The sequence below is a fragment of the Apiospora aurea genome (assembly GCF_038362705.1).
Source record: "Apiospora aurea strain CBS 24483 chromosome Unknown utg000001l_segment0_segment0, whole genome shotgun sequence".
NCBI classification, from domain to species: Eukaryota; Fungi; Ascomycota; class Sordariomycetes; order Amphisphaeriales; family Apiosporaceae; genus Apiospora; species Apiospora aurea.
This window is the reverse complement of record NW_027117388.1, coordinates 7514674-7540353: the sequence shown is the minus strand read 5'-3', so window position 1 is coordinate 7540353 and position 25680 is coordinate 7514674. Positions and strand designations below refer to the sequence as shown.

The 25680-nt window shown below is 53.9% G+C and overlaps 9 protein-coding genes across 9 annotated transcripts; 3 read left to right on the top strand and 6 right to left on the bottom strand.

Moving 5' to 3' along the window:
• Positions 1 to 1772: 1772 nt before the first annotated feature.
• Positions 1773 to 3857, bottom strand: PG986_002311 (uncharacterized protein; the record flags this gene model as incomplete). Its single annotated transcript, XM_066838533.1, has 1 exon — positions 1773 to 3857. One exon carries the CDS (start codon positions 3855 to 3857, stop codon positions 1773 to 1775), a length of 2085 nt encoding a protein of 694 aa, XP_066707426.1.
• Positions 3858 to 5054: 1197 nt separating this feature from the next.
• Positions 5055 to 5797, bottom strand: PG986_002310 (uncharacterized protein; the record flags this gene model as incomplete). Its single annotated transcript, XM_066838532.1, is given in 3 exon segments — positions 5055 to 5172; positions 5401 to 5769; positions 5787 to 5797. 3 exon segments carry the CDS (start codon positions 5795 to 5797, stop codon positions 5055 to 5057), a joined length of 498 nt encoding a protein of 165 aa, XP_066707425.1.
• A 671-nt stretch (positions 5798 to 6468) lies between these two features.
• PG986_002309 (uncharacterized protein) lies at positions 6469 to 9012 on the top strand (the record flags this gene model as incomplete). The annotated part of the gene is made up of 5 exons (XM_066838531.1): positions 6469 to 6891; positions 6965 to 7620; positions 7693 to 8110; positions 8187 to 8455; positions 8538 to 9012. 5 exons carry the CDS (start codon positions 6469 to 6471, stop codon positions 9010 to 9012), a joined length of 2241 nt encoding a protein of 746 aa, XP_066707424.1.
• A 637-nt stretch (positions 9013 to 9649) lies between these two features.
• On the bottom strand, positions 9650 to 10955 carry PG986_002308 (P-loop containing nucleoside triphosphate hydrolase protein; the record flags this gene model as incomplete). Its single annotated transcript, XM_066838530.1, has 4 exons — positions 9650 to 9937; positions 9970 to 10549; positions 10739 to 10803; positions 10893 to 10955. The coding sequence occupies 4 exons, from the start codon at positions 10953 to 10955 to the stop codon at positions 9650 to 9652; spliced, it is 996 nt and encodes a 331-aa protein (XP_066707423.1).
• Positions 10956 to 11708: 753 nt separating this feature from the next.
• On the top strand, positions 11709 to 12748 carry PG986_002307 (uncharacterized protein; the record flags this gene model as incomplete). Its single annotated transcript, XM_066838529.1, has 3 exons — positions 11709 to 11746; positions 11840 to 12098; positions 12242 to 12748. The coding sequence occupies 3 exons, from the start codon at positions 11709 to 11711 to the stop codon at positions 12746 to 12748; spliced, it is 804 nt and encodes a 267-aa protein (XP_066707422.1).
• Positions 12749 to 13235: 487 nt separating this feature from the next.
• PG986_002306 (uncharacterized protein) lies at positions 13236 to 14682 on the bottom strand (the record flags this gene model as incomplete). Its single annotated transcript, XM_066838528.1, has 3 exons — positions 13236 to 14116; positions 14173 to 14496; positions 14580 to 14682. The coding sequence occupies 3 exons, from the start codon at positions 14680 to 14682 to the stop codon at positions 13236 to 13238; spliced, it is 1308 nt and encodes a 435-aa protein (XP_066707421.1).
• Positions 14683 to 15587: 905 nt separating this feature from the next.
• PG986_002305 (uncharacterized protein) lies at positions 15588 to 16730 on the bottom strand (the record flags this gene model as incomplete). The annotated part of the gene is made up of 2 exons (XM_066838527.1): positions 15588 to 16480; positions 16541 to 16730. 2 exons carry the CDS (start codon positions 16728 to 16730, stop codon positions 15588 to 15590), a joined length of 1083 nt encoding a protein of 360 aa, XP_066707420.1.
• Positions 16731 to 18244: 1514 nt separating this feature from the next.
• On the top strand, positions 18245 to 19000 carry PG986_002304 (uncharacterized protein; the record flags this gene model as incomplete). The annotated part of the gene is made up of 1 exon (XM_066838526.1): positions 18245 to 19000. The coding sequence occupies one exon, from the start codon at positions 18245 to 18247 to the stop codon at positions 18998 to 19000; it is 756 nt and encodes a 251-aa protein (XP_066707419.1).
• Positions 19001 to 21154: 2154 nt separating this feature from the next.
• PG986_002303 (uncharacterized protein) lies at positions 21155 to 21979 on the bottom strand (the record flags this gene model as incomplete). Its single annotated transcript, XM_066838525.1, has 2 exons — positions 21155 to 21830; positions 21879 to 21979. 2 exons carry the CDS (start codon positions 21977 to 21979, stop codon positions 21155 to 21157), a joined length of 777 nt encoding a protein of 258 aa, XP_066707418.1.
• Positions 21980 to 25680: the final 3701 nt, after the last annotated feature.

The following is a 25680-nucleotide window of genomic DNA, read 5'->3' as shown; positions in this document are numbered from 1 at the left end:
ACCTGGGCAACAACGCGCCGCTCGCCTCGTTCAACTTCACGTCCGGCAAGACCATGCGCCTGCGCTTCGTCAACCCCTCGGCCTCGGCCGTCGAGAAGATCTCCATCGACGGGCACTCCATGACCGTCATCGCCAACGACTTCGTCCCGCTGCAGCCGTACGACACGGCCGTCGTCACGCTCGCGCCCGGGCAGCGGACCGACGTCCTGGTCAAGGGCGGCAGAAACCCCAAGGGCTCCTTCTGGCTGCGCGCCTTCAAGCCGCCCACGTGCTCCATCTCCAAGGAGAACTCGACCCTCGCCCTGGCCGCCATCTTCTACGAGGGCGCCGACCGCAAGCTCGCGCCGACCTCGCAGCCGCAGGCCAACGCCTACGACGGCTACTGCGGCAACGACCCCTTGTCCAAGACGGTGCCCCTGTACCCCATCGCGCCCGGCGACCCGAGCGTCACGGAAGTGATCCCGATCCAGCTCCTCAGCAACGGGACCTCGGACCTGTGGTACCAGGCCGGCCGCACCATGACGGTCGACTACAACGACCCGATCCTGCTGGACGTCAAGCAGGGCGACCTCAACTTCGCGCCCATCCGCAACGTGCACGACTACGGCACCAACAAGTCTCTCCGGTTCATCTTCGAGAACCCGGGCAAGCAGCCGCACCCGATCCACCTGCACGGCCACAACTTCTTCGTCCTGCAGGAGGGCCCCTGCACCTCGGCCCAGGTCGGCAACGGCGCCGACTCGTCGGGCGTCATCCACAAGCCCGGCCGCCGCCACCACCACGACGGCCATAACCACCCGAGCCGCGCCGTCAGCCGCGTCGAGCGCCGCACTCTGTGGCCGAGCTGGCTGTGGCCCTTCAACCAGCCTCAGTCGTCGACTTCGTCCGGGGGCGGTTATGGGTCTGGCGGCAAAGGCACTGGCAGCGGCAGCGACACCGGTAGCGGTAGCCGAAGCGGAAGCGGCGGCACCCCCTCCACGGCCTCGACCAAGGGCCACTGCTGGGACGGCACCATCGTGAACCCCCAGAACCCGCAGCGCCGCGACGTCCAGATGCTGCTGCCGGGCCACTACGTCGTCCTCCAGTGGAACCAGGACAACCCAGGCGTCTGGCCTCTTCACTGTAAGTGACCTCTTCTTCCGCCCCCCTCTTCTTTTTCCCATTCCTATCCCCTGCTTGAAACCGAACGAGCATCCTCGCTAACCTGTGATAACCCATCCCAATAGGCCACATCGCCTGGCACGCCTCGGCCGGCTTCGTCTGGATGGTCCTCGAGAACCCCGCCGCGATCCAGAAGGACGCCGCCATCCCCGGCGCCGTGGCGCAGACGTGCCCCAACTGGGACCGATGGACCGCGATCCCGGGCGATGTTGTCGGTAAGTGGAAGCTTTGTTCCTAAGATATGGGAAAAGAGCAATTGATGAAATGAACCGGTACTGACATTGTCTAGACCAAATCGGAAGTGGACTCAAGGCTATTTAACCGGTTGGTGGTTGCCACTTTCTGTCGGCCGGGGAAAAGGATGACATAGATGACGACAACGTCTTGGGAGATGAGGTGTTGGATAATAGAGGGCCATGGTGGGGGGTTTCATTCGTAGATATTAGAGCCGGGGGACTTCAGTGTTATAGATTTCCATGTATTACTAATACCACCATTCTTCTAGAAAAGCATGCTGCGCTGACGGGCATCAAGTAAGATCCCATAATGGAACCGCATTCTGTTGTTTGGATAGTCATTTGATTCGTATTGTTGCTAGATTACGTCCCAGCTCAGTCGAGCCCACCCCACTCGCTCTCCTGGCCCTCGCTCTCATCACCAGCATGATCCTCATTCCCCCTCCGCCTGCTGCCCGCGATGGCGCCCTTCTTGTTGTTCTCCCGCCTCCGCTCCCACGCGCTCTTGGACGTGATCTGCGCCTTGGTGCCGCGCCGCGACTCCACGCCGCTCTTCTTGAGCTTCTGCTTGTCCTCCTTCTTGACTTTCGGTAGGGCGTCCATCAGCCACTTGGGCACGGCGTCCTGGTTGCCGTCCTTGCCGGCCTGCTTCTCCGACAGCGTGATGACGTTGGCGATGCTCCGCAGGAAAGGAATGTCCTCCTTGGTGTACATGGTCACGGCATCTCCAGCGCCACCCGCTCGAGCAGTACGGCCGACACGATGCACGTACCCGGCCACGCTGGTTGGGATATCGTAGTTGATCACGCCGTTGACGCCGCGGAAATCGATGCCTCGCATGAGCAAGTCGGTGGTGATGAGCACCCAGATTTCGCCCGCCCTGAAGCGGGCGATGATCTTGCTTCGCGCCGTCTCGGACATGGATGAATGCAGAGCCGCCACCCGTGTCGAGCCGCCAGCTTCGGCTGGGAACTCGTACTTGAGCTCGTCGTGGAGAGATGTGGCTCGGTCTATCGTCTGCACGAAAACGAGGAACGGCAAGTTCATGTCTGGTAGCGCCTCGTTGGTGCCGGTAGGGTGCAGCAGCTGTCGCATGGTGTAGAGCTTGCCACGCTCGTTGTCACCGGTATAGATGAGGCGATGCTTGATGTTCTTGACGGCGGTGTCCTTTAGACCTACAACAAGCCGGACCAGAGGAGATGCCGACGATCCGCCCTGCTGCCTCTTCTCGAGCTCCTGTACCAGCAGGGTCTCGATGTTCGAGCCCATGGTGGCAGAGAAGCACATGAGCTGCAAAGACTCGCTGGTGCAAGCAGCCAGGATTCCCTGAGTCTGCTCTCTGAACAGCTCGTCCAGTAGCACATCGCCTTCGTCCAGGATTAGCGTCCTCACCGTCGGCAACAGCTTCTTCGTCTTTTCGCGGTTCAGGAAGTTGAGAAGTAGCATGGGGGTAGTAACAAGAATGTCGGCCTTGGTCACAGCCTGGGATACTGTGGCCTCGTCTTCGCTTTCGTCCTCCGACTTCTCCTTATCTTCCTCGTCGACATCGCTCTCATTATCGGACACTTGGGCGACTTCTATATCGGATGCTTCCGCCGGAACGCGCATGCCCTTCTTGAACAGGACGATCTTCACACCGGTACCCGCGGCCAGCTTCTGGCCCTCGTTGGCGATTTGATGCGCAAGCTCGCGGGTGGGGGCAAGGACGATTGCGTCGAGGGACTGCTTGTTTCCTTTCTCTTGCGACTTTTTCCGTTGAGATAGTATTCGGTTGAGGGTGGGGATCAGGAAAGACAGGGTTTTGCCGCTGCCGGTCGGCGCGACAGCAAGGAAGTTGACATGGTCGGCGTCGTCGAGGGTGTCGGCCACTGCAGATTTCGGGTTGAGCAGAAGAGGTAGACTGCCCATCTGCACTTCGGTCGGGAGTCGGTAACCATGCTCTGCGAGATTGGCGACCAGTCTTGCCGACACATTGTAGGTTCCCTTGAGCTCGTTAAACGAGGTGAGAGGTCGGGGGTACAGCGACTGCTTTGCGTCGGCTGCCTTGGCCTCGACCTTCTGCTTCTTCTTATCCTTCTTCTTCGACTTCTTGACCTTGGTCTTCTTCTCCACCTGGCTCGACAGAATCGTGAACTTCAACTTGTGGCCCTTCAGTATTTGGTAGATTTCGTCATGGCTCATGGGAGGGGGCGCGCTGGTCGCCTGCTTCTTCGCGGGTTTCTCCTCGTCGTCGGTCGGCGCCGGCACAGGTTTGGTCGGCTCCTTGGGCGCGAAGAAATCGACATTGTCGTCGGCGGCGCTGGCGGTTTGGGTGAGGGCCTCGTCTGCTTTGCGCTTGGTGCCTCGTATTGTGAAATCCGTGTAGAGCTGGGGATTCGTCGGCTTGGGGGGAGGGGCAAGCGATTTCTCCGGTTTCGCCGACTTTTTGATCCCGCGGGACAGCACCTTCAACAAATCCATGGCAGCGCTGGCAGTCAGTCAGTCGTATGAGTCGCGATCTTGAGGGAGGCCTCTGCTGTCGAGTCGCACTCGTTTTTGTCGGGTGGGCTGCTTGCTCAATTGGACTTGGATGCGCTGCAATGGAGATCGAAGGACGCTAAAACTTTTGGGCGGTGAAAGCTTTCTGCCAGCCCAGCGCATTTGGCTCCTCTTCAGCGGACCCCACCAAAGTTATTCTGCTGGTTCTCAATTGAGCGGGACAAGCTCCGAGTCGCCTAGACTAGACACCGAGACAACCTCGTTCTGTGCAATATACACTCCATTACATTGCAAATGCAATTGGACGAGATATATGAGTTGGAGGAACTGGGTGGCTATGAAAGAAATTAGTCCACCTGTATCCTAATCCCTTGATTTTCCCTGGGCAGACTTTTGCGAACGTCTAATCAATCGTCAAGTAAAGTCGCCCCTTTCCGACTAACACCACACCATCCACTTGAGTGATATCCCCTTGATGGCGACAACGCCGCCCCTACCATATCGTGTCGTCCTGTATGGACTAGGCAATAACTTATGCGCTGGTATAATGTTTATCCCACTAGGCATAATACTAATCCTATTAAATAAAAAACCTAATTACTTAAATAAACAAACCTATCGATTATTCGCGAAAAGTACTTATTATAGGTGCCAAAGGCAGCGTTATCTCCAGTAAGGGGATACCCGCTGGCTTGATCTCACATGACTCGATATTGTGACTACGTACAATATTCTTGCGTGGGATCCGTATAAACAATAGAAACTGGCCCCCCTACCAAGCTCGTCACTGACGTCTTCTGTCCGGCCCGCCGACATAGGCAACTTCAAACGTGGTTTTCGTTCTGACTTTGGTAAGATATTTTCGCACTACATGCTCCTGGCTGTCGTTTTTGCAAAGATTTGTCGTGATGTCTTCGACTCGCTAGGCCGGGTAGTGCGACTCCTGCGGCGTATTTTGGCCGACCGAGGGGTCGGACATGTCTCAGGGGATAGCAGTTGCCACCGGATCTTAGGCTATGGAGGCATGACAGCTTGGCCAGGAGAGGGCGGAGGGGAGTCATGGCAGCCGCGAGGATACTGGTAGCGACCTCGAGGATGGAGCTGAGCGGTGTGGTAATTAACACTGCGTGTCATCGAATGCTGAGGTTCCATCACTGGTCAGATTTTGGTGTCTACTTGCTACATGGTGGCTTCCAGTGTGGTGTTGACGATGCCAGGTCCAGCAATGCCGGTCTCTGCCGTCATCTTGGCGACGGTGATGACATACTTCAGGCGTATTATGGTCATCAGAGTGCTCCTACAAGACAAGGCATTAATGCATGCCTAGACAGCCAGAGGGTGAATTCGTCGATGGGGGTATTGACTTACACCAGCCCCAATCCAAGAAGGACCAAGACAGAAAGCTTCAACTTGAAATGAATTTGTACCTTGCGAAGCATGTACGCGGGAGATAACTAAGTACAGTCCTCAGTATACCGGGGTGCACGTCGTATCATGCAAGAAACGGGTTGCACAAACCGCAAACACAGTGGTAAAGAACACATCGCCGGCCGAAACAACAATGCCAGCGGTGCCGATAGTACTCGCGGGCATGCAGGTACCCGGCGCTGCACCCGAGAGATCCCAAGCTTTGGACAGCGGCCGGCACTGCAATGCAAAGACCAACGCACCGCCTAGGAACCACGCCGCGGTGGTGGTGATGCACCCCGCCAGGAACCATCGCATTCCGCGCATATCGGAGTTGCTCGTGAGCCGGAGCAACACGAGGCCCACGCCGATCTTAGAAAATCCAGAGGCGAGAAGGTAGACGACGGCGGCAATGGTGTAGTACTTGGCCGCGTTCCCGAGCAGATGCAGAAGCGCGAGCGCATCGAGGCGATGACCGAACAGTACGCTGCGGCGTTTGAGGACCCCAAGGTCATTGAGCTGATCGAGTCCTTGCCATATCCATCGCCAACTTCGTCTTTGTCGTCGCTCTCATCTTCTTAGCGTGTCGCTTGTTTGATGCCTGAATGCAACAGCGAGTGTCTCCAGCGAAGGGTTCGACGCCCGTTTCACCTTTGGTCGATATAGGTACACCTGCTCAAAACTGCTACCTACCAACTCGTGATTTCACAGGTGAATTAGTGTTTGGGACCGTCACTGCAGGTAAATGCAGCAGCTAGTGAACAATACGATTCGATTGAAACGAGAGGCACTTAAGTGCTATAAGATAATACCTTTTGACTTATACGTACACAAGTAATGTCGCTAAATGTATGATTTGCGCCCGGGCCATTGCCAACCAACAGCGATGACGGTGATATCGGGCCGGGCCAGGGGCACTTTGCTGCCTAGATCTAGATCCGTTCTCGACTAAAGATCACACTTCCCACCCCGCCATCCACTTTCGACCGCTGCACAACACTAGTCGTTTAGGCACCGCCCTGCTGCCTTGAGAGCAGCATGCTACACAGTGATGAAGAGGGCACGATTTAAACATGTCCTCAACCCGACTGCCATGGTCTTTTCATGCCAGGCCGTTCTCATCACGCATTCTCATCGACACTCCTTTCGTTACCTTTACACTCGCGCAGCCGCGACAGCAGCCAAGATGCAGGACCCAACGACCCAATCCCAAACCACTCAGGGCCAACAGGAGCACCAGCACCAGTACCCCGGCATCAACCTCCCCCTGCGTCACTACGCCACCGGCTGGAGCCAGGAGACGAAGCAGGCCTGCTACCCGATCGGCGTGTGCGAGAACGCTCCCGGCGCCACCTCGGAGCTCCTCCAGCTGCGCGAGGTCTTCATGCTGGCCGTCATGGACCGGCTGACCGACAAGCCCGACTGGCACCGCAAGGTCTTCGACGAGGCCGTCGTCGCCAAGTGGCGCGCCGAGGCGCTGCAGCAGCCCGAGGAGGGGCTGTACCGGCTGGCGGTCGAGCACGTCAATCTATGGCGGGAGCCGCTGGAGGAGAGCAAGCTTTCCCCGCTGCGGCGGAGTCGCTACATGTCGGAGAAGGCGTTTGATTATGTGCGTATGCATTCATTGGGGGGGGCGGGCGCACACACTTGCTGTTGGTCACTGACATACAGGCACGCCTTAGTGTATCAAAGAGCTCCGGATCAAGGCTGAGCACTTCGAGAGGACGGGCCTCGTCCCGACGCTGGACGCCGTCGGTAGCTGCGTGGCCAAGTCAGATGTCCTAATAGAAGCGGACCTCAAGCAGGAGATCGTGGCCGCCTTCGACCAGCTGCGCGCCGACCAGGCGGCCGCGGGCGAGGTGGACTGGCACCCGCGCAGCAACGACATGGTCCAGGACCTCGTGCACCCCTCCATGTACTGTCTCGTCTGGGGCCAGACCCCGTTCCTGCCAGACGAGGTCGTCGGCACCACAGACGCCGTGGCCAAGTGGGCCGGGAAAGGCGAGCCCACGCCCGACCACCAGGAAGAGAACCCGTCGCCGCCGCCTGTGCCGAATTCGTACAGCATGCCGGGCGTGCCGGATCACTACTGGTCCGCCAACTACCAGTGGCTGCCCGCGAACCTCGCGTTCCGGGACGACGGCACTCTGAAGTTCACGAGCTACATCAACAACCTGCACCCGGTCAGGTACGAGGGCGTCTACCGCACCATCGAGAAGCTCGTCGACCGTGCCCTCCCGGCCTGGGAGCAGTGCCTCGCCGACATCCAGCCCCACCGCGGCGAAACCGCCAGAGCCGGGCGCCGGTACCATCGCATCAGCGCTGCCGCACATGCCGAGTAAGTCTTACTGCTTTCCAACCCAGAGTCGATTGACTGGTTTGCTGATCAAAACCCGACGCCCCTTAACAGCGACAACGAAACCGACGGCCTGTGGGAGGAGCTCAACCCCGCCGTCCTGGCCCAGCTCAGCGTCCAGCTCGACAAGGAGGCCATGTACGAGCTCATCGACGAGCTGGACGCGGAGCTCTCGGACGAGGAGGCCGTGGAGCTGCGCGACGCCACCGACGACCTCGACCTCGAGGGCGACGTCGAGGGGCTGCCGCGGGCGCTGCTCGACAAGCTGCCCGAGGGCCGCCTCGAGAGCGAGAAGTGGAAGCAGGTCCGGGAGCCCGTCTTCCTCGAGCCCGACGCGTTCACCGGCGCCGACTACGCCGCGTGCGAGAGGCTGCGGGACAAGTTCGGGCAGTCGGGGCTGCAGGTCATTGTCAAGATGGCCAGCGTCGAGCTGACGCCGGAGAAGCCCGAGTTCCCGACGGGGAGTTGGCATGTAAGTTCTTCCGCCTTACTTCCGTAAATTGTCAGTTGACCAGGGCGATGACCTTGACACATCCATCTTCGTCCAGATCGAAGGCCAGATGAACGAGCACATCTGCGCCACGGCGCTGTACTACCTCGACAGCGACAACGTCACCGACAGCAGCCTGGCCTTCCGCATGGGCACCACGTACGACCAGTGGGACCTCCAGATGACGGCCGGGCAGGATGCCTACAACTGGCTCGAGCGCAGCTACGGCACCTCGTTCGGGCCCACGGGCAGCGGCGGGCCGTGCCTCCAGTTCTTCGGCAGCGTTGGCACGCCCGAGGGGCGGCTGCTGGCGTTTCCCAACGTCTTGTAAGTCTTCCCTCAGAGATATACCCTAGTACAGTGCTGTGAGAAAATGAAAGTGCGATGCTGATCGAAACCATTCATACAGCCAACATCGCGTCTCCTCCTTCCGCCTCCAGGACCCCACCAAACCCGGCCACCGCCGCTTCATCGCCCTCTGGCTCGTCGACCCGCACCAGCGCATCGTCTCGACCGCCAACGTGCCCCCGCAGCAGCTCGACTGGTGGGCCGACGCCGTGTTTTCCCCAAACAATAACAAAAACAGCAGCAGCAGCAGCAGCAGCAGCAACGCCGGCACGATGGCACCCGAGGTCCTGGCCCTCCTGCGGGAGAAGCAGGGCCTGGCGGACAAACTGCCTACCCCAAACCAACAGACAGAAACCAGCAGGCTGCCCCCCGAGCTCGTCGACATGGTGCGGAAGAACGGCATCGTGCCCGCGGGGCTGATGAGCCGCGCCGAGGCCGAGGCTCACCGCCTCAAGCTCATGGATGAGCGCAGCCAGTTCGATCAGAGATCCAAGGAGGACTGGTTTCAAGGGGATTACAACTTTTGCGAACACTAAGTAGGTAGGTAGGTAGGTAGGTAGGCAAGGGAAATTGGGGGTCTTCCTCTTTTTTTTTTTTTTTTTTCCTGTGCGATGATGTAGACACGGTTTACCTACATGTAGTCGGCTGGGGGTCATGATTCAAACCGGTAGTCGGTAGTTAAATGTAGCGGTGTTTCATCATAGTTTGTCGTAGAAATATGCCAAGACCTTGTCACGGAGGTCACGTACATTTATGCAACATCACCCATATCGTAACTCTCGCAGGTCATACTCAAGAATTCCGAAACCTCCAACAGCAGCATCATATAATCTCACCATCAAAAAGCTCTCATCATAAGTAGTCAACCAGTGGCCCCAGCCTCTCCCTCCCCTTGTATTATTCTATAAGGCACACCAGTAGTAAACCCGTGCCATGCCACAGGCTCTGCTATCTGACCAAACATACATCATCGCCAATCATTGCCATCGCCGCCCAACGCCAAACTAGAGAAATAGAAAGAAGCGCGAAAAAGGTATCTCGAGAAACGATTGTTGCTTTCTTCCAACACACACACACACACACACACACACACATCCTGTATCCTCTGAACCAACCAAGCCTCCCTTCTCCTCCTTCATATCCAACCACCCATCTCCTTCTTCTCCCACCTCATTAACAACACCCCCTCCTCCGCCCACTCCGCAGCGTGAACACCTCCTCCCACTCCCGCAGCGCCACCGTCCCCCGCCGCCCCTTCTTCCGCTTGCGCATCCCCGCGCCCCCGCCCCCGCCGCCATCCTCCATCGTCATCCCGCTCTTGACGCTGCCCGCGTCGCTGACCCCGCCGCCGTTCATCCAGTGGCCCCCGTCGCCGTACTGGATCCCGCTCAGCGGGTCGTCCGGGTCGATCTCGCCCAACTCTATTTTCGTGAGGATCGCGCGCGCCAGCCGCGCAAACACCTCGTCGACCCCTCCCCCGTGAACGCCGACACCTCGAGCGCGACGGGCACGTTGACCCCGCCGGCCCACCGCGACGCCTCGGCCGCCGACACCTCCCTGCCCTCAGGCGCGATCGTCGCGCGCTGCTGTGTGCCCAGGCCTATCGAGGAGGGCGTGATGGTGTTGACGCTGGCGCTGCTCTGGACGCTGGCGCCGTACATGCTCCCCCCGAAACTGGAGCTCGACTGCGGCGGCGGCGACGGCAGATCCTCATCCAGCTCCGGCAGGAGCGGCCCCTGGTCGTTGGCGAGGTCGAGCTTGTTGCCGACGAGCAGCGTCGTCAGGTTCGGGCTGGCGAGGGCGCGGGCGTCGTTGAGGAAGGGCGGCAGGGCGCGGAAGCTGGCGTGCGAGGTGACGTCGTAGATGAGGACGGCGCCCGCGGCGCCCCGGTAGTAGGACCGCGAGACGGACCGGAAGCGCTCGGTGCCGGCCGTGTCCCAGAGCTGCAGCTTGATGCGCTTCCGGCGCGCGCCGGTGCCGACCTTGATGATCTTGCTCGCGAACTCGACGCCGATGGTCTGGGAGGAGAGGATGCGCCATTCCGACTTGACGAAGCGGTGCAGGAGGCAGGATCTGCCGGTGGAAAGAAGAGAGTCGGTTAGCTTTCAGCCGGGACCTGGTAACACAATCGCACCATGAAAGTTCGTAGAACGGTAGGTTAGGCAGCAACGTAGAAGATGTGTAGTCAAGTGAAGAACAGACAGAAGGCGCCGAGCAGTCGGGTCCTCGAGTCAGAAGAAGAAACATGGAATGACGACTTACTTTCCCGTGCCGCTGGGTCCCAACAGGACGACCTTGGCCAGGTAGTCGTACATACTCCCCAGCTCCTACAAATCGTTGTAAATCGCGAGTCAGCACTCCGGTCCGCAGCAGCAAGCAGTATCCAAACCCGACGTTCGAGCTAGTCTTTCCGTACCTGATCATCCACCGTGTTCGAGCTGTCCTCGCTGGCGGCCGAAGCCCCTCGCGGACGTGTCATGGCGCAAGGTTCCTTTTTATCTGCAGCTCTTATCTCACTTGGCTGTGCTCGGGAACGCCGGTCGCGGGACTCTGTCTCGGTGTGGCGGTGGGCGTTGGTTGGTCCAGGCGGTGGACAAGCTGATCGGGTCGGCTCCGAGGAAACTGTGCTCTGGGTGACGGGTTTTCCGTTGACTTGGTTGTCAGAATGAAGAATGAGGCAGTCTCGATTTGTGTTAGGTACGGTGAAAGCATGTGTCGCTGTTTCGATTTCGTACGTAGAGGTCACCAGGTTGCTTATCTTGCGACCCTCCACATGCAGGCCTGTTGCTGCTGTTGCTGAGTTGGCTGGGAGTGACGTGAGCTGGACAGGTAGGGATCGCTCTGATTGGGTTTTGGGGGGTTTTTTGGAGGGGGGGAAGGGCTTGTTCGGGTTTCAGTTCAGAACCTTGGAAACTGTTTCTGCTCCGTAGGGCCCGTGCACTGCCCAGTTGTAGGCACTATCTCTGGTATCTGTGGCCTCCAGTCTGGCTATGCCTGTAGCGGCTTTAGCGTGATGCACCCACTAAGCACACACAGGGCGCTAAGATCGCCGGGGGCCCCTCCACTGTAAAGTGAACCCCGGGCGTTCATGCTGCCGCTGCTGCATGTCGGCCCCTTCTAAATGGGGGAGGCCGAGGAACATGCCTCGGCTCAACGACCGACGAACATCTCATCTTCGACACCTTCATCTTGAACTTGCTCACTCACAATCCAAGTCAACAAAGCAGCCGCCATGAAGATCGAAGGCAGAACATTCGTCATATCCGGCGGGTAAGTAAAGTAATTCCCAGTAATCCACCCCCCAGTCACATTTGAATCATCCTCAATCACATGCTAACCTGATCGTGTGCCACGCGCCCGCAGCGCCTCCGGTCTAGGCCAGGCCACGGCCGAAGAACTCGTGCGCTTCGGCGGCTACGTCGCCGTCCTCGACATGAACGAGGACAACGGCGCCGCGGTCGTGTCGAAGCTCGGCGCCGACAAGACGCGCTTCTTCCAGTGCAACGTCACCGACACCGAGAGCATCGCGGCCGCCGTCCAGGGGACGGTCGAGTGGGTCAAGGAGACGGGCAAGCCCCTGGGCGGCGTCATCCCGGCCGCGGGCATTTCTCTACCCTCTACCGTACGTTTTGCCAGTTGTTCTATGCTAATATCTTGAACTCTCCTGCTTACTGCGTCCTCTTTATGTTGGGAATGGAAGCTCGTATCGGGGTGCAACGGGGGTCAGAGCATGATGACACGTCTCACACTGACACACCTCACCAGATGCTCGACCGCCACAACACCCCACTCTCCCTCCCCGACTTCAACTTCGTCCTCTCCGTCAACCTAACCGGCACCATCGACCTCGTCCGCCAGTGCCTCCCCCACCTCGCCGCCACCACCCCGCCTTCCTCCGGCTCCCTCGAGGACGGCGAGCGCGGCGTCGTCATCATGGTCGCCTCCGCCGCCGCCTTCGAAGGCCAGCGCGGCCAAGTCTCCTACGCCGCCTCGAAAGGCGCCATCGCCGCCATGACCCTCCCCATGACCCGCGACCTCTCGCGGTACGGCATCCGTGTCGTCACCCTCGCCCCCTCCCTCTTCGACAGCGCCATGACGTCCCTCATGAGCAACAAGGTCCGCCAGTCCCTCGAGGGCGCCATGGAGTTTCCGAGGAGGGCCGGCAGGCCCGAGGAGTTCGCCATGGCCGCCCGCCACGCCGTCGAGAACGTCATGCTCAACGGCGCCGTCATTCGGCTCGATGGCGGCATGCGGATGCCGAGCAAGCTGTAGGTGGTCGGTGGAGAGAACCTCGTTTTTATCATTTAATCTCCGTAACTACAGTCTACAAGTCGCGCTGTCTCAATATACCCTTGTTCAAGTGTGCGCGTGTTCTAGTGTCAAGCAACGTCTACCTGTCGGGAAACGTTTATTCCAGTACGTAAAGCAGACCCATCGTGGGTGCAAGCCGTTTTTACATCCAACATTTTCTCTTACGTATGGCACCGAGGAGACCATACTGGCATGCATGAAGAAACATTTTCTCGATCACCAGTGCTATTGCCTTCACCCTGAGTCGCATAACATTACATGTTCACAAGAATCTATCATGTTTTCCTCTTCATCCGTTCTCATATGCAGCAATCGCCATAACATGCAGCCAGTCAACCAGTCTCCGTATCATACAATCTCACCAAAATGTCAAGGGGCTTCAAGAAGATACATCATTATCTTCAGTGTCAACCACCACACCAGCCTCCCGCAATCCTCGATAATGACACTACTTTCCATCTGCCCGTCTGGCAGCCGAGCGCTCCCGATAATAGTCGCGTCCGGAGCGGCGATCGCGATCGTCCCGGGCCCCCTTAGGGGAGCGGGATCGTCGACGCTCGGCGCGACCAGCCGACTCTCGGAGCCGGTCGCCCAGGGCAAAGCCCTCCAAGAAACCGCGAGCGGCGGCGGGGTCGCCCAGGACCGCCTCGCTGGGGCCACGGGCGTGGCCGTAGAGCGACCGAATGCGCTCGAGCAGTTCGCGGTGCTCGTCGCCGCTGCCCTTCTTATGATCGGCAGCAGCGGCTCTACCCTCAGCTGCTGGTCGATAAGATCGTCCGCGGCTGCTGGGGCTGTAGTGGCTTGCGCCAAAACCACCTCCACTGCCGCCGTTGCCCGTGCCCGTGCCATTGCCGTTGGTGTTGCCATTACCAGCACCAGTGTCGTAGTAGAACCCGTTGCTGGGCTGACCGCGGCTCGCCTGCTCCTGCTTCACGATCGCGGCGGCCGCCGCAGTGTGGGACTGGGTGGCATCCTTGGGCATGTGGGCCCGGATCCAAGCAATGGCCTGCTTGGCCACGGCCTGCTTGGCTTCGGTGGTGGTTTCATGAGCACGGCCGTCGTGAATGATGTGGTCCAGCAGCTTGACCTTGGCGTAGTACATGCCATCCTTTCCCCATTCCTTGAATTGGGGGTTGAAACGACGGGCCTGACACTCGAGGCTCAGGGTGGCAGTGTCGCTGTGTCGGACGACGCGGCCGCTGTTGGTGGTTTTGAGGATGATACCCCTGCTGTCTCCTCCGCCTCCGTTGGTACCGCTGTTACCATTGTTGACGCCGAGGTTAACGCCGGCGGCGTTTCTGTGAGGGGCAGGCATGGACTCGGCGCGAGCTGTCGTGCTGCTATTGTCCCTGCCGTAGCCCGTAGCCGCGGTGTAAAACTGAGACGGGGGTTCACGGAGGCAGTGCGACTAGTATCAGCGGCCTTGACCAGGCTCAGGCCCGGGTAGTAGGCCGCCACTTGCGCACCCTGGGCGTTGAGACCAGGCAGCTGCGGATACATGGTCGGAGGGCCCAGGGGAAGAGCCTTGCCAACGGCCTGTCCCGTGATCATCTGGCGGAAGCGGTCTTGGCCAGAGCCCTTCTGGGGGCTGGGGCCATCTCGCAGGGCGCGACGGCTGCTGGAATGCGATATGGGCGGCGGTGCGGCGACATCACTTGCGGAAGAAGTGACGGTGTCAGGGACGGGGTCTGGCTTGATCTGGGGAGAACCTGTGGAAGCAAGAAAAAAAATAAACAATAAGTCAGATCAGTTGCGTCAAAGGAAAAGCAGCCAGTCAATGTTTTTCTCTTACCAGTTGAACCCTCCAAGACGCCTTGAGGGTTGCTCGGTTTCTGCGGGAGAGCCGCAGCATTGGCGGAAACCAAGCTGGCGGCGTCGTCGCCGGGTGCAGCCATCTCGAGATGCTGCAATGCGAAGTGTGGAAGAAGATGGAGAAGACACTTGGATTGAGGATCAGTCAGTTTTTTTTTTTTTTGTTTTTTTTGAAGCGCGGATGATGTGGAGGAATGATCAAGTTTGGGAAGGCGCAATGTTGATGCCACTGTTTATTCCACGGGTAGCTTGTAAGCAGCAAGATGGAGGGCCAGCAGCCAAAAATGCGACTCAGCCAAACATGGAAAAAACAGAAATGGAACTTACAGAACTAGATGAACAAGGAATGAAAACAGACAAATTGATTCAGTCGGACAATTTGTTTGAGTTGAGATGGTTGGTGTCCAGCAAGCTGCAGTTGCCTGGTCTCAAGTGAATGATGGTCGTGGGGATGCAGTGATGGGTGGGTGGCGCAAGAAGTCAGTCAGTAAGCAGGGACATGCACAAAACTTGAATGGAGTGACCAAAGCTGGCAGCCTTCACGTATGGAAATTGCCAGCAAAGACCCAAGGATATCAGGAAGCAGAAGATACGGACTTGGGTGCCCGTAATTGATCAATTGATTGAATCTACGTCGGGCAAGCGTTGTCAGTGGGCCACCATGCCGACTTGGGGGTGACCACCAGTTCGGCCACTTGCTGCAACCACTACAGGAAATCCTTGGACTTAATTACTGTGACATTCTCAGCATTTCCATGACTGTTCTTTTTGATGGAAGCCAGACTTTGTTGCGCTTAGTCCCATCACTGCAATGCTGTCTTGCGCTTGGAGATGCAATGCAATGCACACATACGCACACAAACGTGGGGCCAAACGATGTAAAGAAGCCCTCAGAGAAAACGCCCACAAGCCGCATTATATGATATTTCTCTCGTCTATTGCCGTTTACAAGGCGCCGAAGCAATAGATGCAGCACACTGAGCCTGCATCAATACCCGCTGTCCTCAAACTCCGCCTGCAAAGCCTCCCCCATTTGCCATCGCAGGATGTTTTCCACCTGTTGCTCGTACCACGAAGCCATGGTGCCCTCCTCCACGTAGCCCATATGCGGTGTCAGAAGCACTCTCGCTCTTCCATCTTCGCCCCATTTTGTCGTTCGCCACGGACTGTCGCGAGGCAACGGCTCCAGCGCAAAGACATCCAACGCCACACCGCGTACGGTGCCCGTGCTTGCAGCATCCAGAAGATCGGCTTCGTTGACGATGGGGCCTCTCGAGGTGTTGATGAACAGCGCGCTCTTCTTCATCTTGGCGAGATCGTCCCGGTTGACCAACCCCCTCGACCGGTCCGACAGCACCAGCTGCACGCTGACCACATCCGCCGTCCTAAACAGCTCGTCCCGACTGACCACCTTGAACGTCTTCTCCCCGTCCTCGTCCTCGACCGGCAAGCCCGCCTCCCTCGCCTTGGCATCGGCCGCCTCCTGCGTCAGGTTGCTGCTCCACGCCACGACCTTCATGCCGAACGCCGCCGCCATGATCTTCCCGACCGACGTGCCCAGGCGCCCCAGCCCGAGCGTACCGAACACCTTCCCCGACAGTTCCGTCGCCGCCTCGGTCTGCCAACCGCCCGCTTTCATGACGGTGTCGTCCTGCGCCACGTTGCGCGCCAGGGCCAGGATCATGGCCACGCAGTGCGTCGTCGTGCTGTCGGGCCCCCGCCGCTTGGCGCCGCCGTCGGTCCCCGCCACGGGCACCCCGCGGTCGCGGCAGGCTTTCACGTCGATGGCGGCGTTGCGCTTGCCGGTGGTGAGTAGCAGTTTGAGGTTGGGGAGTTTGGCGACCAGATCCTCGGGGATGGGCGTCCGCTCCCTCATCGTGCCTGTGCTTGTGTAAGTAGGTAGTCGGGCGAATGAGTGTCGTAGAATCTGAGAACACTCACTGATGATAGCAAACGGCTCCAGCCTCTTGACCAGGGCATCTTTGACTTCTTGTGGCGTGTCGGGGTGGTTGTACGGCAGGAGGGTGTCGGTGAATGTCGTCACTTCGTAGCCGGCATCGCGCAATCGGTCAAAGTGGGGTTTCGACAGCTCCTGGTAATCGTCCAGCACCGCAATCTTGATACCCGACATTCTGTGTTTGGCTTGTCTCAGTAGCGAGGAGTAATCAATCGGATTGGGGATGATAGATTTAGTCGAAAGATCGTCGTCGTTAAAGCGTGCGTCATCCGTGCCATCCTATCTTCAGCGGAACTGCTTCCTCGACAAAAGTGCGGAGCCCCGCGTTTACTCGGCACTAATGGAGATCTAAGTCCCGACAGCCAGTTCCGCATTGAAGGCGAAGTAGCGAAAGCTCCACCGTCGATCATTCGCATCCAGCGGCAACGCCGTACGGGAAACAGCCGTAGGGGAAAAAACCACGTGGTTTGCGATAGATCGTGACGTATGTTCTTGTCCCGCTCATGATACAGCTTGCTGGCGGCATTCTCGAATACTATAGCCGACTGACGAGCATTATTGGCCGGAATCGTAGGCAGCAGGCGCCATGCTTGGACAACAAGAACCACCGAGTCACATACGTTCACAATGCTCACCTCTTGCGCCCTTATTAGTAGATATATGTCGATAATTGAGGCTCTGCTATATCCTGGCCAGTGATCAGCACGATGGGGTTAGTCTGTCCACGGGCTCCCTCTTACAGCAGCTACGATATCTACCACTAGCCTGGGAGTGGTGAGCATCAGTTCGGTCACCTGGCGGGACCCTCCACCAAAATTATAATTTAGTTAGGGACTTCGGCGAAAGGCTTTTGCCCATCATGTCTAAACATTCCGAGGAGGTGGTCGACAAGGTGAGATACTGCGCAGAAGGCCGTATTGTAGGTGGTGTTTTTCAGCTATCAGCAGAGTCTGAAAAATGACGGTGAATTACCAGTCATCACGGCCCGTGCAAACACACTGCCGGAGCCAGCTCATGGCTAATCCACCGAACGCCTTACCAGACTTCCAACTCTCTTCGCATGTGGAGGTACTCAGAGATGTCAAGTTGCCCACTACCCACCCACTTCTGACCCGGAGGCTGACCATGGTACACTCGATCCGGAATACTTTCCGCACAGGAGCCACCACGTTTGATTGCTGGGACGTTTATACAACTGCCATGCTGCTAGAATGGCTGTAGCGTTCAGTAGCTAGACAAATAGCCAATGAGAGCGCAACTAGCGGTGTGGCTAAGGCTCAATGTGGAAACAAGGTGAATGATGATATCTACAAGTCAATGGCCTTACTTAGATCGTCTGTTGACATAATTTTGACTGTTGTACTCACTGCCGGGAATTCCCAGAATTTCATGGGCCGACTCGATTTGCTCTTCTTGGTACTTAAGCCATCTGCTTTGTCGCATCCACTTTCCCTCTCATCCTCTATCCAACTGCTTCTCTCGAGACAGCTCCCACCAATTACCTACCACGTCATCATCCTCTTCACTCGGTGCACTAACGCTCAATCTATTTGCTCCCTAACCAATTGTTGCCGCACCAGCTGCTTCGTCTTTGGCGATATAGGTAAGTACTTCACGATTCACACCAGCAGAGGCACACAAATGACTAGCGCTAGATGGACTCGAGAGACTCGGGTTTGGCACCCAAGATGAAGACTCAAATCACCAGCGCACAGGCGAACGATACCACGCCCACATTCCACCCCTTCCCGCGCCTACCAATCGAACTTCGCATGCAGATCTGGGAAGTGCTGATCCCCGAGACCCGGACCCGCCTCCTCTGGGTGCGCGAACCCGGCTGGATGAAGCTGGACAAGAAGAAATTCACCTCCATCCTCTTGTCCGTCAGCCACGAGAACCGTTCGACCTTCTTGAAGCGGTTCCCCATGGGCCTCAAGGTCTGCCAGCGCTCAATGACCCTGCGGAAAACCGACTCGTCGCTCCCGCGGCTGGCAGTCAGCTGGGCCGACAGGGGCGTCGTCTACATCCACCCGGCGCGCGACGTTTTGGTCATCGGCCAGCCCTGGCCCGAGTACTCCACCTGCGCGGAGCCCGGGCTGCTGCCCTTCACGGGCGACGAGTTCACGCTCTTGGCGAAGCCGCTCCGCCGACAAAAACCGCGCGATCGGATCCGCAACGTCATCGAGTTCGAGCATGCCATGGTGGATACGCCCGGCGCCTTTGACGTCAACTTTTCGGAAGAGCCGGACTCGGAAACCGAGCTTATCCCGGAGGACGTGGACGGGAAACCTACCGATGACTGGAACTTTGGCGGTGTCACGAGGCGTCTCAAGCTCACTGCTACTCTGGAACGCGAAGAGATCTTGAAGCTTTACGAGGACTCCAAGGAGCTGAGCGGCAGCGAGATGCTGGAGAAGTGGGGCGGCAAATTCACGGTCTCGTAGGGGGGAATTCATACATGTAAGTATGTCAAGCAGTCATCCAAGAAACAATGGCCGAAGCTAATGTTTGAGTAATAATACAGGTAGCCTCTCGAAAGCCGTGACGGCACAGATAATGTTTAGAAAGGTAAAGCTCTGGACGACTTGTTTTATGTATGATAGGAGATACTGAGGAATCGAGTGGCTCTACGAGGTACATACCCGGCGTAGCCTTTTGCCAATATCCATTTTGGATGGGCTTGACACAGGTCAGTCAGTCAGTGGTTGGTTTCTGCAATGGCCACCACAGAGAGTGCTCGGGATGAAAGCAACTCATCCACGATCTGATGCTCGAACAAACCGATCTGGTACGCTGCTAGCGATTGTGCAAGAGCGTAGGTATCTATTGTATGATCACGACACATGAATGAATAATGGGCTCTCAATGCCCCAGCACCACTAGAACATCGACCATTGGTTTTACTTAATCCAGATGTTTGACGACTAGGAAGGTATCTGTCGCCATCATAGGCGAATGGCAACGTTTGGACCCAAGGGCGATGAGATCACTGATAGAGCAGTTGCCATATGTGGTAGGAAGCACGAATCAAGTAGCTGGTAATTCAAATCTGAAGTTGAAGCAGTGGGGGTTCACTCGTTCCTCACATGATCCTACTTACTGCCACATCGTGGTGGAACCACTCATGAAGTAGTCAAAGCCCTGCTTCCCCGGCTGCATCGTAACTCGATTGCCCCCTTGAGATTCGACTTCTAGAGATCCAATCAACTCTTGCCTATTGTTATCGCCCATTATTCAGACCGTGGTTGCTGCCGCACCTTGCCAGCATCCAGCTTACATTCACGGTGCTGCCACTTACAATCTCATTTTCACTCGGGGAAGGTAACCAGCCCTCCTCCCCACCCACAGCAACTGCAGATTCAAGCACCTACTGATTTATTGCCAGCTCAACACTCCGTTCTCTCGCATACTCTGCTGACCCATTGGGCTTGGTTCCTCCATCTCCCCCACCTCTCTGGTTTCATACATGTTTGTTCTACCGAGTGAGCATTGTGGTCAACCTAGCCCTCGTACTGTCCCATCTGCTGCTTCAACGTTGGAGAGGCAGTTGATTCTTCTCAACCTCAGCTCATACCTCACTACGAGAACAATCGGTGGCTTTGCAAATTCAGCTTGCATTCACAGTGGTTGCCATTCATCCATCTTGTACCTTACCAACTCAAGTCAATTTTCTCTCACTCTCAGCACTTGCGACTTCACACAATTTCAGCCAAGTTGCAATCTCAACAGTCCACACTCTCTCATATTATTTCATCTTCCCTACCACATACACTCATTTCTACCCATCCAATCACGACATTACCTGCAACCGCTACCATGGCGACTCAGATCAAGGACTTTGCTGAAGTCGGCCCGGCCGTCATTCAGGTTCCGTCTGACTCGGACTCGGACTCGGGTTCCGATACTGCTGGTGACACCGCAACCACTTCATCTTCTGCTGACCACGCAGTTCATCATGCTGTCGCTGCTCCCAATACCGCTTCCCCTGCTGACACTGCTGCTGTCGCTGCTCTTGACAATGACGTTATCATGGCGGATGAGCCCGGCGCAGTCAAGAGGTCGTTGGACGATCCTGAGGCTGCTGCTGCCGCAGAGCCTGCCCCCAAGCGACAGAAGCCAGCTCCCGTCTTCAAAACAGTCAAGGAGAAGACTGAGGAGAAAAAGCGCCGCCGTGATCTCATGACACGCCAGCAAGAGGCCGAGTACAACCGCTGGGAGCAGGCCAACCCGGGCGTCAGCAAGAAGCAGAAGCTTGCGTACAAGAAAGAGATAAAGGAGAGGATTGGTGAGGAGTAGTAAGTTCGCATCGTCATTAACCGTCCATACTACCTTACTGTTTGCCTACCTTGCATCTACTTCGATACTAATTGGTCGATCACAACAGCATGGCTCGTGGTGAGCACCCCGACCAGATCGTCATCGAGAAATCCCCCGCCAAGCCCAAGAGCACCCCCGCCGGCCCGGCCAAAAACAAGGCTGCTTCAGCCACCCCGGCACCCCAGGCCAGTTCTTCTGCCGCCGAGGGACGAGCTGCTCAGTCCATGCCCTCCACGCCCCAGGGTGCCGCCGCCTTCCAGCTTGAGCACACACCCTCTTCTTTAGCCAAGTCCAAGACCAAGGCGCCCGCCGTTCCCGCTGACGCTGATCTGGGTGTCGATGATATTGAAGACGCTCCCATCGCCCAGGTCAACAAGAAGCCCGCCGCCAGCAAGGCTAGCAAGCAAGCTAGTGCTGTCAAGCCCGCCAAGAAGCAGCCTGGCAAGAACACCACCGACAGCAAACAGAGCAACGGCAAGACCGTCGTCATGGACGCAACTGCCCAGGGCATCGCCACCCACGCTATCGAGAAAGCCCAAGAATTCGCCAACGATATTGCCGACAAGGCTTACAATGAAGCCGCCGAGACCAAGGAGAAGGCCAAGAAACGAGCCGCCCAAATCCTCGCCGAGGCTGATACCAAGGGCAAGGAGATCACCGATAAGGCCGAAAACAAGGCAACCGAGATCAACAAGGAGTACGAGGTGAAGGCTGGCCGGATCATCACCGATGCAGAGGCCCGCGGTGCCAAGAAACTGGACGAAGCCAAGAAGGAGGAAAGGTCCATTATCAAGGACGCCGAGGAGCAAGCCGGCAAGATTCTCGACGAGGCTCGCGCCAAGCGCGACCACGCTTTGAAGAAGGCCGAAGGCGACCGTAGCGATGCCATCCGCTTCGCTGGGATGATTGTGCGTGGCACAGAGGGCCTCAATGCATTGCTTGGGGGTATCGTCGCTCCTGCCACTCCTGCCACTCCTTGCTCTCCCGCCACTCCTCCCGCTTCACAGGAGAACCACGTCGTCAAGGAGAACCATGACGTCGAGGACGATCACGCCATGAAAGAGGACCACGCCATGAAGGAGGACCACGCCATGACGGAGGATCATGACGTCAAGCGAGAGCACATGGATAATGGAAACTGAAGCTGTTGCAATGACGAGTTGTTGCCGTCTGGGACTGGTGGGCAGTGACGTTCACGTACTATGGCAACGCATTTCTTTCTTTTCTTAGCTTTTTCCTTTTTTACTGCTCGTTCATATGACGAGCTGAGCCTTGCATTCGCGGACAGAAAAATGCCGGGATCTGGTTGGCGATGAGATTACGAGATTTCGCGAAGATTGGTTTCGGGGATTCCTTTACACGGACTGATAGTGCCGAACACGGGCCTGTCTCCATTTCTAGCATAAGTCTGCCTACATATGGTAGTTAGCTTAATACTACATGACTTAGCTTAAGATTATTTGCTGCAACGGTGCTAGTGTCTTGTGAACAACACTGGCGTCCCGCTGCCAGCTATGCTCCTACGTACATGGCAATCCACAATCTGACTTGTTAACTTGCAGGGCTGCACGGCTGGTAGCAATGTGACTGCGCTCGGCATTGGTGCAAAACTAAGATACATGTATCCCGATATCAGTGTTTGGATGCATTTGTCCCTCTCCCGCTCTCTGTATGTGGGGGATAGGTCCCTTTTCGCCAGCCAGGGGTGGCTGAACCACTGATGATGAACACTCGACTCCAGGGTCGAGAGAAAGTCCCCGATTGATGCAGGCAAGGGGACTGCTATTGCACATGTTTTAAACAGGCGATCGTATCGAATTCATGATCATTATTGACACTAGGTATATAAAAGAAGTTTCCACTTGAGCCCACGTAGCATGCAGGTGGCCGTAAATGTAGGGGCTGGCTCTTAGCGCCACGGTCGTGGCGGCGGCGGATAGCATAGCTATATATAATTAAAATAAGTCGTTTTTATACGCTTCACGTTAACTCTTTTAATTATTTAAGACGTGTTTATTTAAAATAAAAGTAATGTTTTAAAAAATTAAGTATATAATTAAGTAAATATTAAAAGTTAAACGCGGGTAATATTATACTTAACGTAGTTTATTATTACGCGACGTATATTATTTAACGACGTACTTTTTCTATTTCTCGACCCTTTTATATAAATTAATTTAATTATAATATTTAAAACTAATTAAAACTAACGTGGTTTACCACTACGCGACGTATATTACTTAGCGACGCACTTTAATTTAATTTTAATATAATTAAACTTTAATGCGTAATACCTTTATAATTATAATGCCTAATTAATCCTAAAAAGATCGGATAGTTTTAGTAATCTAAGCGACACGAAACGAACCGAATTAAATAAGTTAAAAAGTAATAATAAAAGCTTATAATATACCCGAATTAATTTTACGTTATTAAATTTATAACCGAACTTTAAAACGCGAAATCCGATCGAAACGACGTAAAATAAATCTAATTAAAAAAAGAGATACTTTATAAATATATAATTAATTTAAATATTCGAGGAATACCTCCCGATTTCGTTAATATAAAAGATATAGCTAATCTTTTTACCGCGTCGCGCGGCGGCGACCGCGTTAATAAGCACTAAATTAGGCGCTTTATCGATTATAACCTAAACTTAAAAATTAAAATAAATCGTCGGTACGATTATTAAAAGGCTTTTTACGAAAATTTTAAAGTTATTTTTACCTAGTTTACGCTAATCGTAAATATAAAAGCGAAATACGAGATCGTCGACGAAAACATTTAAAATTTCGACGAAACCGGCTTTATAATAAATATAATCGGGTTAATACTCGTCGTAATACGCGCCGAGCGGCGTAAAAAGGCGAAATCGGTTTAGTTTAATAATCGGGAATAAATAATAACGATTAAATATATTAATTCGTAAAACTAATATATTTCGCCGTTCTTAATCGTTTAAAATTAATATTACCTCGCGAACTAATCCCGCGAAACCGATTTACCGGGTGACTAAATAATTAAACCGACTTTTAATAACTAAACTAATAACGAAATAGGCCTAAACTAAATTAAACACTTCGATAAACATATTAAATCGTAAACGAAGGGTCGCTACCGCCTCTTAATTCTCAACGGCCACGAAAGCTATATTTCGGCCGAATTCGAAATATATTACTAAAATACTAATATTATTACTATTAATATACCTCCCTATTTATCACATTTACTCTAATTTTTCGATATAACACTTTATTCGCTTTTAAAGCGTGCTTATTCGAAAAAAATCGAGCTATTTATTAAAGTTTTTATAAATTATATTATTAAGCTCGAGTTCTTTATCGCCTTTAAAGCCGCGCATTTTATTGTTTTTATAAAAGCTAATATTAAATCTAAATTTAACGCATTTAATTTAATACCTTATAACCTTAACGAGGTAATTAATAAACTAAATATACGTCTCTGAACGCTTATATTTAACCTATTTTATTTAAGGACGACCAGTACTTATAACTTTTAAACGCCGTTTAACCCTTAATAAATAACTAAATACTTTATTTATATTAAAAAAAGGTATTTACCTATTAAAAAAGCTTTTCGACGCCGATTTTAAATACGGTAAACTAAATAGTAAAGAATATAATTAAAATAGCTTATAAAATAACCCTTATACGTAATATAATATATATACTAAAAGAGGCTAATTTAACACTTTTTAAACGCCGGAGAGCTAAAAAATCGCGAATCCAGCTTAAAAAACCTTTATTATTAAGGAATCTTAGTAACTATAAAACGAAAAAATAAAAAAAGCGTTTAGCGCCTAATAAAAGTAAAAATAAGGGTTCGTCGAAACGAAAAGCGACCGGTAAAAAACGCTATAATATTTACGGCGAAATAAGTTATAATACGCGAATATATAAAAAAATATAAAATTAAACGAGGAATCGAATAACGAGTAGTTTTAATTAATTTTAAGCGTTATAATTAAATTAATTTATATAAAAAGGTCGAAAAATAAAAAAAGTGCGTCGCTAAGTAATATGCGTCGCGTAATAATAAACTACGTTACTCGTTATTTAATTCCTCGCTTAATTTTATATCTTTTTTATATATTCGCGTATTATAACCTATTTCGCCGTAAATATTATAACGTTTTTTACCGGTCGCTTTCCGTTTCGATAAACCCCTATTTTTATTTTTATTAAGCGTTAAATACTTCTTTTTTATTTTTTCGTCTTATAGTTATTAAAATTCCTTAATAATAAAAGCTTTTTAAGCTAAACTCGCGACTTTTTAACTCTTCGGCGTTTAAAAAGTATTAAATTAGCCTCTTTTAATATATATATCCTATTACGTATAACGTGGTTTACTACTACACGACGCATATTACTTAGTAACGCACCTTTTCTACTTTTTAACCTTTTTATATAAATTAATTTAATTATAACGCTTAAAATTAATTAAAATTATTCACTATTTAATTTCTCGCTTAATTTTATATCCTTTTTATATATTCGCGTATTATAACCTATTTCGCCGTAAATATTACAGCGCTTTTTACCGGTCGCCCTTCGTTTCGACGAACCCTTATTTTTATTTTTATCGAGCGTTAAACGTTTCCTTTTTACCTTTTCGTTCTATATTTACTAAAATTTTTTAATAATAAAAGCTTTTTTAAATTAAACTCGAAATTTTCTAGCTCTCCGGCGCTTAAAAAGTGCTAAATTAGCCTCCTTTAATATATATATTTTATCGTATATAAAAGTTATTTTATAAACTATTTTAATTATACCCTTCCCTATTT